At 39.1% G+C, this 14,054-nt stretch overlaps 1 protein-coding gene across 1 annotated transcript; it reads right to left on the bottom strand.

The window, feature by feature from the left end:
* Positions 1-189: 189 nt before the first annotated feature.
* MED31 (mediator complex subunit 31) lies at positions 190-6,125 on the bottom strand. Its single transcript, XM_076354653.1, has 4 exons — positions 5,954-6,125; positions 2,723-2,800; positions 1,960-2,056; positions 190-1,211 (listed from the first exon to the last, which is right to left on the bottom strand). Exons 1-4 carry the CDS (start codon positions 5,961-5,963, stop codon positions 1,019-1,021), a joined length of 378 nt encoding a protein of 125 aa, XP_076210768.1. The 5' UTR covers positions 5,964-6,125; the 3' UTR covers positions 190-1,018.
* Between the last annotated feature and the right edge of the window lie 7,929 nt (positions 6,126-14,054).

The raw sequence follows: 14,054 nt of genomic DNA, 5'->3' as shown, positions 1-14,054 counted from the left end.
GTATGGTAAGCTGAAGGCTGATAGTCCTGGTGTCACTGATCACATGTTAAGGGTTAACAGTTGCAGTACCTGCTCCTACAAGGATACGAAATATAACATGAATGCAGCACGAATACAATCTAAAATATGAAAATTAAATCCCTGACGGCTGCCAAGATCTGTGTTCTTACAATAAAAACTATACAGGAATAAATGGCAAATGCTTCTCTGATACTGCAAGCGTTTACACCTTTTTTTGTAACACAAACTGTTTTCACTACACATACGGTAGAGAAGCCGAAGAGCAGCCACTATTTCACTGGCAGAAAACCGAGATTAAAGTAAGCTGACTTTAGTGGAATAGATACAGCTACAGCCTATTTCCTTCTGTTGAGTATCTGCAAAGTTTATTACTACTTATCTCTGCTCCACTCCTGCAGTCCTTGTCTTGTCACACTTTGATTTCTATCTCTAAAACATGCTGTAAGAAAAACTCTGTAAGACCCCCAGCAACAATGATTACCAGGTAAACAGAAGTGACAAGTGATAGCTCAGCTCGGTTTCAAGGCAAAAATCCACAATTTAGATTTTGTACAGTATCATCACTTCAACTTTGCTCATCCTGCAGTTGTAAAAAGTAGTACGTGAGGGAGTTCTTAGCCACACTTTGAGACACATCATTATTCTCCAGGGAAAATGCCTCCTACGAGCAGACTTCTGAGCTACACTTTGTGTTAGATGATACTTAAATGTCAGTGCCCTCAAAACTATGTTTTGTTTTCAAAATCAAGAGGAACCAATAACTACAGTAAGTAATGCTCTCACAAAATTGTCCATGCCACAAAGTAAATTGCAGAAGTAGATGTTTATCAGTCTTGTATCTTTAAAAAAGTTGATAAAAAAAAAAACCAGTCACTTGATAAATCAAAAATTAAATGTACACACACCCAGAGCCAAACCTACAAAAGGGTTCATTCCTCTCTTGTAAATACTTCAACTGACACAAAGTACACCTTATCATCACTCTTCCAAGCGTTTTTCATTTTACAGAGGTGTTGTTTTGTTGCTGCTGCTCTGCAAGTGCTTGCTGGAGGCGCATTCTTTTCCGTGAATAGTGCTGCCAGTGAAGAATCTGTTGCTCGTCAATAAATTTAGCACACTGAGCATTTACCAGTTCTTTGCGGAAATGCTCATATTGGAGCAGCTCTAACATATGCAAACATTGAGGATACCTGGATTAAAAATAAACATACTTTAATACAAGTTTTTACAAGGTATGCTTATACTGGAGACTCCAATAATTCTGCAGTTCATTATTTTAGTTTTATTATGGATGTGCTTTACTCAAGTATCGAATCACTTAAGACTGCACCTATTCCACACACTGTAACTTAATAACTTCAGTATTAGGCTAGGAAACAAGAAGTCTTGTAACAGTTTATAAATGGATATACATGCTTGCTTAGAGTAGCTTTTCTAATGGCTAGATTTTACTAAAACAAATACATAACAACTACAGTATCTGTTTCCAGAGCTCATTTAAAGAACATAACCAAGAACTGTTCTCCCAAAATTTGAAGGATTTTGCACACTCACAAAAATGCAAAGTCATCCTTTGTTTCATGTAAGCATCAACAATGCAAAATCACTCTTAGAATGTACTTACTGGGCCTAACTGAAATAGTTTTGTACCATAATGTTCAATAGTTTTACTTTAAACAAATGGTAAAGTGCAAATACAGGCTGCAAAAGGAAGATTTCACGCACGACTCATGAGAGACAAGTTTTATGATTCTGTCTATTCTTGCTACATCTGGACTGTTGGAAACAGGAAAATTTACGTTGCATAGAAACACAGTGGGGAGGACAAAGGTAAGGTTACAGGCAGAAATCAAATACTGACATGCTGCTGTACAGTACATAACAGAAGGTAAACATGAAATCATTAAACTGCAGAAACCTAAGCAATTTAACACTTACTTCAGGTATTTTGCATATTCAGGTTCTTTCCAATAAAGTAAATATTTAAGATAATTTACAAAAGCTTTGTCTTTGAAGTAGCCTCTTTGTGCAAGAACTGAAATGACAAATAAGGAATTGTCAGTTACAGATGCATGAAAAAATCTGCCAAACTTGAAGAACATGTATTCACAAAACTATACAAAGAGGCACTTTAGTCAAAACTTTATCATTACAATCAAATTTTGATAATTCAAAATGAAAAAAACACAGGGGAAAAATACATTTTATGTCAACATACTAGGCAAAATAAACTAGTCTCATCTCCCGTACAATATATCTTTCATACAACAGCAAGGAAGAGAACAGCTTTTTGAAACAGGAAATTTTGACTGTAGCATCAAAATTGGCAGAAAATTCAAGGGAATTCAGTATAGTACCTGAAACTATTATTAATATTAGTAAAATTCTGTTTTCAGATAAAGGAATACTGTTAGCTTGACATTACTTTTTAACTGCAGACTTGAACTTCTTACTTTTTTCTCCACCAGACAGATGCATTTTTTTTTATTTCAACCAATAAAACATTTTGCATTTTAAAAACCCCACCTGCTAGAAATCTAGACAAATTAAATTATTTACAGACTACCTTTATGCTGTGAAAAACCCACTCCCTTTTCTTTGTTTAGCCCTCTCTCTCCCTGTCTAACATTACCAGTAATAATAAACACCATTAAACTATATTCATTCATCAGGATCCTGATATTTACTTTTAAGTACTCACAGTTGAGGTAATTTGGATTTGCCAGACATTGAACAAACTCTAACTCCAGCTGGAACCGAAGTCGATTTCCTGTATCATCTGATACACAAGAAAAACAGTAATAATTGGACCCACACAGTAGATTTGAAAGTAATTTTCTCAGTTTAAGTCATACAAATAAAGATAATATGTTTAAACAGGAGAAAAAGCAGTAACTCCCCATAATAAATATGGATTCATTTAGCAAAGCCTTCATTACATGAATCAGTGTTGGGCCTGCATTAATAAACATGCTGGGGTTTTTTCGTTTGTTTTTTTTACAGCCAAGCAAGTGCAAAGAATGGAGGAATGCCCACTGACACTTTGTTTAGAGTGAAGGAAAAGAGACGACCAAGAAGCCTGGAATATTTGTACAGGGAAAATTAAGAAGGTAAGAATAGGGAACTGTGAACAGCCCACCGAAATCCTAGTTGTACATATTTTTAAAAGTGGTGCAAGGCAGCATTTTTTTTTGCAGAAAGATATCTTGCTATAGTACACTAGTGAGAATACTGCAATGTTCTCACAGTACAATGTACACCAATCAGTAGTGGTATACTGTTGGGGTTGATACGGGATCCAGTGCTGTTTGACATCTTTATTAATAACCTAGATGATGTGACAGACTGCATGTGCAGCAAGTTTGTAGATCACATAAAACTGGGAGGAGTGGCTGAAACACAGGAGGGTTGTGCAGCCATTCAGACGGACCTCAACGGGCTGGAGGAATGTGCCAACAAGGAATCTCATGAAGTTCAACGAAGTGAAATTCAAAGTCCTGCACCTGGGGAGGAATAACCCCGTGCAACAGTACAGGCTGGGGACCAACCTTCTGAAAAGCAGCTTTGCAGAAAAGGAGCTGGGGTCCTGGTGGACAAGTTGATATGACCTGCGGTGAGCTGTTGCAGCAAAGAAGTTCAAGAGCATCCTGGGCTGCATTAGGAAAAACACTGCCAGCAGGTCAAGGGAGGTGATCCTTCCCCTCTAGTCAGCACTGGTGGGACCTCATCTGGTGTGCTGCATCCAATTATGGGCTCCCCGGGAAAAGACAGACATGGATATACAGGAGCAAGTCCAGCAAAGGGACACAAAGATAATTAAGGGACTGAAGCTTCTGACATACAAAGAGAAGCTGAGAGAGCTGGGACTGTTCAACTTTGAGAACAGAAGGCTCAGGGGTGATCTTATCAATGTGTATAAACATGTGATGTGAGGGAATGAAGACAGAATCAAACTCTTCTCAGTGGTGCCCAGAGAAAAGACAAAAGGCAATGGGCACAAACTGAAATACAGGAAGTTCCTTTTAAACATACGTTTGGGGTTTTGTGGGTTGGGTTTTTTTTTTTTTTTTTACTGTGATGGTGATTGATTGTAGGAACATATTGCCCAGAGAGGCTGTGGAATCCCCATCCCTGGAGATACCGAAGACCTGACTAGACAAGGTCCTGAGCAATCTGGTCTAGTTGACCCTGCTTTGAGCAGGGGGTTGGACTAGATGATCTCCAAAGGTTCCTTTGAACATGAACTATTCTGAAATTCTGCCAAACAGTCCCATCTTGAAAGGTGAAATGTGGAAGAACAGCCTACTTACTTGAACCCAATACCAAATCAAAGCTGGGTACTGAGAGTTTTCGCCTGTTTAGCAGTGGTCATAAGAAATTCACTTAATTTCTACATTTATGCCCATAACTATGCGAGCTGGGGGCTACCATACCAAAAGAGAGGAATAAACAATCAACTGACTTTCTTACTTTTAGAATCACTCCATCAAAGTATCTTCATTTTAATTTTTTTTCTTTTTCAGTGTCACTGTATTCTAGAAAAATGTCTCTCTTCTCTATTGGTATAAACAATGTTATTTGATCCAGGTTGGTTATTACAGATTTTCCCTCACCTATTTTCACCATATCACCTATATTTGTATTAATTTTGAAAACTATTAAATATTTCATTGAGAACATAAGCTCTAGGGGATCCTGACAGGAAAAAAAAAAAATCCACGTAAATGATGATTCTACATTTAAAATTATTTTTTACAAACTACTAAACAGTCATTTTTTAATCTGTTTAAAATAGCCCACACTGCCTTTAGTTCTTTTAGTTTTTGTAGCATCAATGAAGACTAAATAAAATACTTTAAGTCAGAGTAACTATTTATGTAATACTTATAAAACTTATGACATAAAAATTAGGTGATAGTAATTTGATAAATTCTATTTGCCATTATATTTTAGTGACAAGTCTCTAATTCCTTAGTGACTCCATCTCTTACCTCAGAGCATTTCCACACTACAGAGAAATGGCTATGTCCTTAAAAAAATAAGAAACTTGAACACAGCATACAAGAGCAGTACAATGCAAGTTGAGAACATGGGTAACAATAAGGAGAACGCCCAAGTCTTAACCATCATGAACACATAGCAAACCCTTATTGACGGAAGACAGGCTCTCGATTCTCAGAGTTCTGCTGTTACCACTAGAGACCACTCATTCACAGGACTACGAAGCCAACTTTCAGTTCCCAGCTGTGGCCATCAACAGACCTTAACACCAGGATACACATCCTTCTGAAAAGGTTGCATCTGAACACACCTTCCTTTTTCTAAAAAGCTATCCAGGCATAGCAACTAGTCCAGGGCTCGCAGAGAACTGTGAAACCCAATGCCTTCCACAGGAATAAAGATGAAGGACAGACTAGGATTGACTGAAGGCCTTGTGCTCCCAGATTTGCTGCTCTGATTCCTGAATCACGGGCAAACATTAAAAATGAGATCGGGGTGTCACCTGCAGCAATATTTAAGAGTTTTGGGAAAGCGGGATTTAGCTCTACAACCACGGATGCGCCCTCTGATGCCTTCTCGCCACCTCCTCTCCCACGGCCTCTGGGTGGATGAGGGCCGCGGGTACTTCCAGGAGCGCCACGGACGGCGGTAACGTAGCCGGAGCCGGCCTGACCAGGACAGAAACGGGAGGGCCCGCGGGGCAGCAGGAGCTTGCCCCAAGCCCCCTTCTCCGAGGAAGCGGGCTCAGAACCCGCCCAGCATCTGCCGCCCGCCAGGGCCGCGCCACGCCGGCCCCAGCTCCTGTGCGGCAGGACCGCAGGCGGCCTCTCCCCGGGCCGCAAGCGCTCGGCCTGCCCGCCCCTCGCCGTGCTGTCCCACCGGACCCAGCACTCCGAGCGCCCGGGAGGCAGCGGCAACCGCCACCCCTCACCTGTCTCCATGGCGGCCCGCCGGGCTGCGCGACTCGCCCAGGCACAAGATGGCAGCGGGGACAGCCGCTGCCAGGAGGCGGAAGCCCGGCGGAAAGCAGCACTGAGGCACGCTGGGAGGGCGGCGACAAGTTGCCCGGTACAGGCCGAGCCGCGGCTCCTCGCTCGGTGCCACCGCCCGCGGGGCGGGATGTGCGCACGGGGCCGGCGGAAGGCGGGGCCGGCGGAAGGCGGGGCCGCGAGCCTCGGGCGAGGGGCCTCGGGCGGCCAAGCCCGCCCGGCACAGGCGCATGGGGTGCCGGGGGAGAAGCCCGCCTCCGGCCGCCTGCGTTGAGGTAATCCGCCAGGAGCAGTGGTGGAGGCTGCTCGGGAGCGGCTGCAGGGCCGCGTACTCCGTCAGCAGAGAGCGGGGAGAGCAGGAAGGATCGATCCGGTGCTGCCTTCTCATGCACTGCAGTTTTCCCATGGTAAAGGGAGTTCCTCGTGAAAATTCTCATTCATCGTTCTCAAACGTATGATGACAGGATTCCTCATTCTGCATTCGTTTTTAGACAGTGATATAACATCCCTTGGACAAATGCTGATTATTTTAAATTTTCAGTTCCCTAAAAAATTAGTTCCATCACTTTCATGAGGGGAATGTACACTGCTCAGAGGGAGTATTTTCCCCATAACAATATTACACAGAAACACGTAGATAAGATACACAGGAATTCGGATTTTGAGTATAGCCAGCATCATCCGTTTACCACTGTAGGTGAGGGAACACCTCTCTTGGTTTTAAAGTAGCAGAGCATATAATATCTGTAGCTGGAAAGACTATTGAGAGATTTCAATATCCAAATAAAAACCCAAACTGAATATAGTACTGGGAAAATGCCTCCCTTTTCAAGTTGCTCTGCTGTCCTGTGGTCTGCTGCAGCTCACTTCAAACTTTAAAGTGGCAGAAGTAAAAAATCAAAGTATTCAGAAATCAAAGTACAAACTCCAGTGCATTTTTGAACGACCGAAGTTCAGTTTTACATCAATCACTTCACTCTGAAAACTTTGCAAGCAAAACAAATGAACCTCTGAAAACTTTACTTAACCGCCTTTATGTGGTAATCTTCAAGCTTTCACCATCTGGAAAAAAAAGTTATATATGCAATGCTAGTTCTAATGGGATCCAGTGTAGGCATAGAGATTATATCTTACGACTACATTTTATAGGCTTGTTTCCTAACCAAAAAAAGAATATTCCTTCTAACAGTAATATGGCTGGAAAGGTTAGCATTTTGTCAATGTTATCTAGATATTATAAACCAGCCATGTGACGTCTCCTCTGGTAGATGAGTAAGGAGGACATTTTAAGAGTGCATTTCTCAGAGTTCTGTACTGCCCCAAAGCAATAGCAACAGAATTTCTGGAGGAGATCGGTAGATTAAATGTAACTGATCTTCCAGAAATGATGGACTTGTTATAAAATGGGTACAGAAGTCTTTTCCAAATGTGGAATCAGTCTGGACGAAACATTGCTAAGTTGGTTGGAGGAAAAGCCTTAAGAACTACTCATTTCAGAAAGCAATTTTGTCCTTAATGATATAAAACAAGTGCTCTGTACTTAAAAATCAAGCAGAAATTATTATCTGACATTTTGATCTCTTTATGATCTATATTAAGAAGTTACTGCTTTTCAAACTGTACAAAATATTTTAAATACAATTTCAATATAAGTGATTTTAAAAATCACTTTATTAGAGCTAGGATGCGCTAACAGAAATGAAAATAAGCCAAGTAAATCCATGAACAGCAGAATTTACGAAATCTGTTTTTCTGCGGCTTCTTTCTGTGGAGGTTTTATAATGTCTAAAACTCTAGCTGAACTCATGTTAGAGCCCCCTCTCAGTGGAACTGTAGGACGGTTTGTCTCTGGACAGAGTCTTTACCTAGAGAGCAGTCTGCCTTAAACCCACAATGAATATCTCAAGGCTGTAATTTTTCATTCTACTTACCTGGCACGGTTGTTGCTCTTCTGGGAGGCAGTGACATGGCTTGAAGTGCTCATTTTTGCCATGGATCTTTGCATTTATGTTTTTATCATTGCTGCCATTAGTGAGTCATCAATCCCCCAGGTTTCTCAAGAAGACCCCGTGTTCCAGGTCTGAACTGTTCATAGTCTAACTTCACAGATTTAATGATGCACAATGTGAGTAAACAACCTTTTGAAGAAAACTAATGTTGGAGTAATGATTTGTTCTGTCATGCAAGGGACCTTTTATCATATAGGCAATTTAGTTCCAATTCCATTAGAAGGTAGCTTTGGGGTCAATGTTCTAGCCATGGTTTTTTTCCCCATAGGTAGATAAATGCTTGAGCTGGGAAGGATAAAAAGAGGATGATCTTGCGTTTGTATTTGCAGAAAATTCATTTTAACTTTCTACTAGACAAGCCATTGTTGATCACTTCCAGAGCAGAAGGAAATGGAAAGGAGAGACTCAACCCTAAAATACTAAACTATGTTTTGATTTTTTTTTTCTCTTTCTGCATATTGGACAGAGATTTGAGCTTGGACTTTGTTTTGTTTTTCATAGCAACTTTACAATGAGCCAAGTAGATTTCAGTCAACCTCTGCACTTAATTCTTCATTCATTAAAAAAAAATTGTATCAGTGAAACCAGTTAATAAACAAATGCTCCAGGAGTGCAGAGCAGAACTGCACTGTTGCATCAGCACCCTGGAGAGGAGCCCAGCTTCTGAAGTTGTAAATTTATTCCAGAAGTTGCAGTTCTGCCTGGTGTTACAGACTAAATTTTCAGAACTTGGCTGAAACAAAAGCCCCAATAGTTTAGCACTGTCAAGCTAGGTTAGGTTCACTGCTACAACAGTTGTATTATTAGGCACTTGTGCAACAGTACACTGTATACAGACTTACCTGAAAGCTGACTGATTTTTTTTTTCCCTTTTTCTTTTTAAGTGATTTGCTATTTTCATTTGTTGAACTATTTTCAGTGTCTTAGTTAGCAATTTTCTGTAATACTATCTTTTCCTATGCAGTATGATTTTTCTTTTCCTGGGAATTGGGTTACAAAAACCATCTAAAAAGGATTTATGCATAGTTTTTCTTAATAAAATAGGGTTGCTTGTTTTAGACAAGGTTTTAGTGGTTGTGGAATACTACTATTACTATATCAAAACATAACAAGTCACTCCCCAGTAAACACAGACTTTGGGCTAAAAGCAGAGATCAAACAGATCCCACGTGTCTGCATTGCTATTCTGGAATGTGATTTCTCTCCCAAGACTGACTTCAGAGGAGAGAATCCTAAAAAAGGATTGGTCACAGGAATAAATTACTATGTAGATTTGCCAGAGTTAAGTCAAACATCTCAATTCTTGGCCATCAAAACTAGGAACAAAATTGAAAGTCAGGACCATAGTATAATATAAATGAGAACATTCTCTAGGAAAAGTTGGAATTTTTTTCTGCTTTTAAATATCAGTTGAGTCAAACTTTCAGGGTATAAGTGTTAACATATATGACCATGAGCCAGGAATTTTCCATATTGTTGTGAAACTAGGACAACATCACTGCCTCAGTTTCTCCTTTTGTAGGAACTAGACTGCCATTGTTGCTGTTGTCTGTCTAAAAACTGTTTCTGGAACCTTATTTTTTTCTGAGACATTTTGACAGAGTATGCTAAAATTATAGTGGATTTATATATAAAGCACAAATATATTATCTAACAAACAGAAATAGATGAGATAATGTTTTCTACCTTAAGCAAATTAAGCTGTTGAAAGTTGAAAACTGCATTCAAAAAATGACACATGGCTGCAGTAGTAATTACAGATAGTAGCTAAGTGACAATAAAATCAAGTTTGTGACATGTCTTTGTAAATGCTATATTTAGGAAAACCACAGACACCAGGATACCGAAAGGTCGTTCCAGGTCCACGAAATAACATAATGTTTCTACTATCATCAATTGTTTAATCTCAGTGTCTGGATTTCAACCTCTTTTTCCAACTGCCACTCAGAACTTTGGCCTTTTTTTAATATTAAATGAAGTATCCTCCATCTTGCCAAAAAAAGGTCTCTCCTTTAATATTTGAGATATTATAAAGGCACTTGATTCTTTGGAGGACTCAGAGATTCCATTTCAAATTGATTACAAAATATCTCCTGTAGATAAAGATCTTGCATGTTCATGTCTATGACTTAATTCAGAGTTGCTTCTGAGGGCTTAAGGGTGGAAACCATTATCTTTTAGTTAAAGTTGTCTATCCCAGTAACCTGTAGTGTTTTCCACACTGGATACTTGTAACTGACAAAAATATAATTTTTAGCTGGATATGCCTTCCATTTATTTAAGCTTAAATTTTACACTCATGGGTTTCAGAGAATATTAGAAGCTATAGGCTAGGTTCTCGCATTTTTAGTCATGTTGATTAGTACTGCACTGGCAATAATGCTTTTTAGAAAATGGAATGGTTTATGGCAACAAGTACAATATAACATCATTAGAACTAGCATAGAGACACAGCCATTAAATGGAGCCACTTCTGGGACGTGAAGGCGCCAAGACTCCATGAGACACAGGAGAAAATAAAGTCTTGTCTGAAGTGCTATTAGATCTTGAAGGTGGACACTGAGGAAGTGAGATGTTGCAAAGGGTTCATCTATGACACCATAGTGTAGTGCATCTGCATCAGAAAGAAAAGAAGATTCAGCAAGGCTTCATGATTGAAAGCTGATCAAGTGGAACAGTAAATATTTTATACCCAATGCTTGGAACCCAAGACATCCCCTTTTGTTCATACATTTATCCATCTGCTTTAGAATAGAGTACAAACTTGTATTGACACGGATAGTGACATCTTAAAGGATTTTACCCATAGAATGCAAGACAAAATTCTGCAGACTGGAGAGTATCCTGCTTCAAATATGGTTAAATAACAGAGAACAGAGTATGCATTATGTTATATTTATAACAAGCCAGTACAAAGTCTGCAATTTTTTTACTCCAATGTTATAATTGTAATTCAATAGAAACAAGATCATAGTTATCAGTGACTGAAACAATTGTCAGAACATATTTAATTAAAGGCTTAACTGTTCACTAAGTTCTATTTTTTGAGGTCAAGAAACTGGCAGGTAATGTGCATTTCAAAAGCCAGCCTATGACAGTCATGGTAGAACAATCTTCATCTGAAGACTGTTAAACACCATTCAATGGAGCTGTAAATTTGGTGAAATGTTGCAAAAAGACTTAAAAGACTGTAGCTTATTGCAGGTGCTGGAATGTGTACTTATGTGACTATGGTACTCCTCTGGCTTCAAACAACCATTAGAAAGCAAAGATAAACTCAAGATTAAATGTCAAGTGTCAGAAAGCATTTTATATTTTTCTTTAGTAAGTTGGTTAAAAAGACATCAGTCTTCTATTCTTAGGACATCTGAAAGGCAGATGAATTTGAGATCAGCCATTTGCCAGGAGCAATATGCATTGAACCTGACAACAATGGTCTACAAGGAACATCTTCACAAAGGTATTGCTTGCCATTTGAAGCCCTTTCTAAGGTGCTCTAAGGAAAGAATTCTGCAGTGAGCCAGGATATACGGGGCCTGATCTGAAGGAACTCTTATCCTGTTGAATGCCAAACAGGCCAGAAACAAACTCATTCCCCAGTAACGAAGGAATGGGAAACTTCCCAGTCTGAGATCCACAGACAAGCTTGCAGAATAATAAACTGAATGTTATCTATTTTATAATGGTTGCAAATATGAATAATTTCACTTATTTTCCATTATATTTTGCATTACCATTACAGTTATTTAATTTTCCAAATAATACTCCAATAATGAAGTAGTTTGATCCGCTTTCTACGCCATTTCATTTTTAGGCTCTTCTACTGTGGCACTGAGCAGAAGGGTGTAGGGAAAACACCAGGAAGAATTATGTATAAAACTAAGGAAATCATTGGCATGAATTTGGAATTAATGAAAAATGTATCTCCTTTATTTTATAATATGTTTTGACTGTGTTCAGCAAGTAAGAAACAAATAGTCAATTTGGTGCTGAAACTAATAGGTATGCTCACATAGACTACAGGTGAGGGCATTTTTCTTAATAATCACAAGAATAGACCAACAGCTCTGCCAACTGGCATGGCAACATATTCCTTACATGAGAATGTATTTTTCTATTTTAAAATAATAGGAAGTTTCCGGGCACTACAGCTGAGAACAGAGGCTTGAGAATGCAACCTTTTCCTCCAATATAGCCTAAAAGCTCAAAAGCCAGATGAGCCACACACGGAGGTATTGTGAGTAAATGTAAATTTTAGATATCTAGGTTTAGTTTGTTTGGATTTGTCTATACCAGACTAGCAGGTAGGGGTTTTTTTGTAGATTTTGTAACTGGCACAAGTGTTAATCCTGCACTTTTTTTTTTTTTTGCTATTTCCAAACATGAACAACAGAAATGGGTAGTGGGCTATTGCACAGAGATTCTTTGACAGCTCAGAGATTGAGTTCTTGTGTAGTGAATGAGGTCAAAACCTCAGGTCTTTCCAGAAGTTTTGAAAGGGGGGGCTGGCATAACGGTCTAGAGAAAGCAAGCTGATGGTAGACAAGCAAGAGCATTCAACTTGCTCATCCCTAAAATGCTGAATGGGCCAGACTGCTGGAACCTGAGCTGCAAGCTTAGATCTGAAGGAGCTTTAGACTTACCTGGGGCCTTGGCAAATCAGAGCTCTCAAAACCAGGTAATGCTAATTATGTGGAGAGCCAGACTTCAAAATGTTGGGCTTGTAGGTGCTACTTTAATGCTAGTGATAACAGAGCATGAAAATACATACTGATGTACAATACTGATTCAGACTCAAGACTAACTTTCCCCAGGTCTAAAATGGATGAGCAGCTGAAGTTTATAAAAACCTGCCCGTTCATGTCAGCTAAGGATCAAAGCTATGAAATCCCAGGAACTAAAATTCTGATAATAAATCAGTAATGTTAATTAAATAATTGGGGCTAAATAGAAAAACCAAACAATTTATTTCTAGTTTTTATATCGCCATCTCAGCTGCCTGACTTAAGAAAAATGGGGGGGGGGGGGGGGGGGGCGCGGAGGGGCGGAAATCACATTCTCCTATTCTTGCACAGGAACATCTAACTATGCTAGAAATAGCACTGCTGTTACTTTTATAGATAAAGAAAAGAGCTGGAAATGCGTGGTCTCCGGTAATGAAAATATGATTAGTGAGATTCCTTCCTGCTGGCAAGTAAAACTCTAAATATTCTGTGCACTCACCCACAACCTCACCCACTCATGATGAAAATAACTTTAATTCTTGGTCATTGCAAAGGTGGTGCACAAATAGTTACAGTTTCACGGATGCCTACATCAATATTTGGCAAGAACATAAACCCTCTCTTTAGCTGCATGCTAGCCAACCTGTCAGTGCTTATAGTCAAGATTATACAGCATTCAGGCAAACAAAAATGCTGAATTCCTTAGGGAGCAAATCTAAATATACCTCTTGTAGGCAAGGCCCATAACCTTTGAATGCCAGGCCTACAGTAGCATACGTTTGAATTATGTCTAACACGTAAACTTAAGTAATGTAAAGTAACCTAGAGCTTATGAATAATTACAAAACAGTATAAAGCACACCTTGACATGTTACTTGCATTACATTCAATTTTATTTTTTCCTGTATTGCAGAGTTAAAATTTTAATTAAAGTAATTTGAGATTAATTGCCATGAAAACATAATTTCTCTGGGGTGGTTTCTTCAAGCTCTCTTGGTTCCTTGCTCATATCTTACAATTAATAATATCTCTGTTCATTAGCTGTTTTTCCTAGCTCAGTGAAAACAGCCTATTGTTTTTTTCAATCCATTCCTTTTCCTAGGTCACTTTATGTGTTAAAAAACAACAACCACCCCCAAACAAAAAGACCTCCAACAAACAAAAAACCCAAGGTTTTTTTTGATGTACAGTTTTATATAGAACACTACAACTAAGAAAAATGTGAAACTATAACTCTCACTATAATTATAATTTCTGAGGTGCCTGATCTTGCAGTCCTTCAGTTTAACCATTGCAAAAAGAAAAGGGGA

This window comes from Aptenodytes patagonicus, chromosome 17 (genome assembly GCF_965638725.1).
Source record: "Aptenodytes patagonicus chromosome 17, bAptPat1.pri.cur, whole genome shotgun sequence".
Lineage (NCBI taxonomy): Eukaryota > Metazoa > Chordata > Aves > Sphenisciformes > Spheniscidae > Aptenodytes > Aptenodytes patagonicus.
The sequence above is the reverse complement of the archived record's forward strand: the minus strand, read 5'-3'. Positions and strand labels throughout refer to the sequence as shown.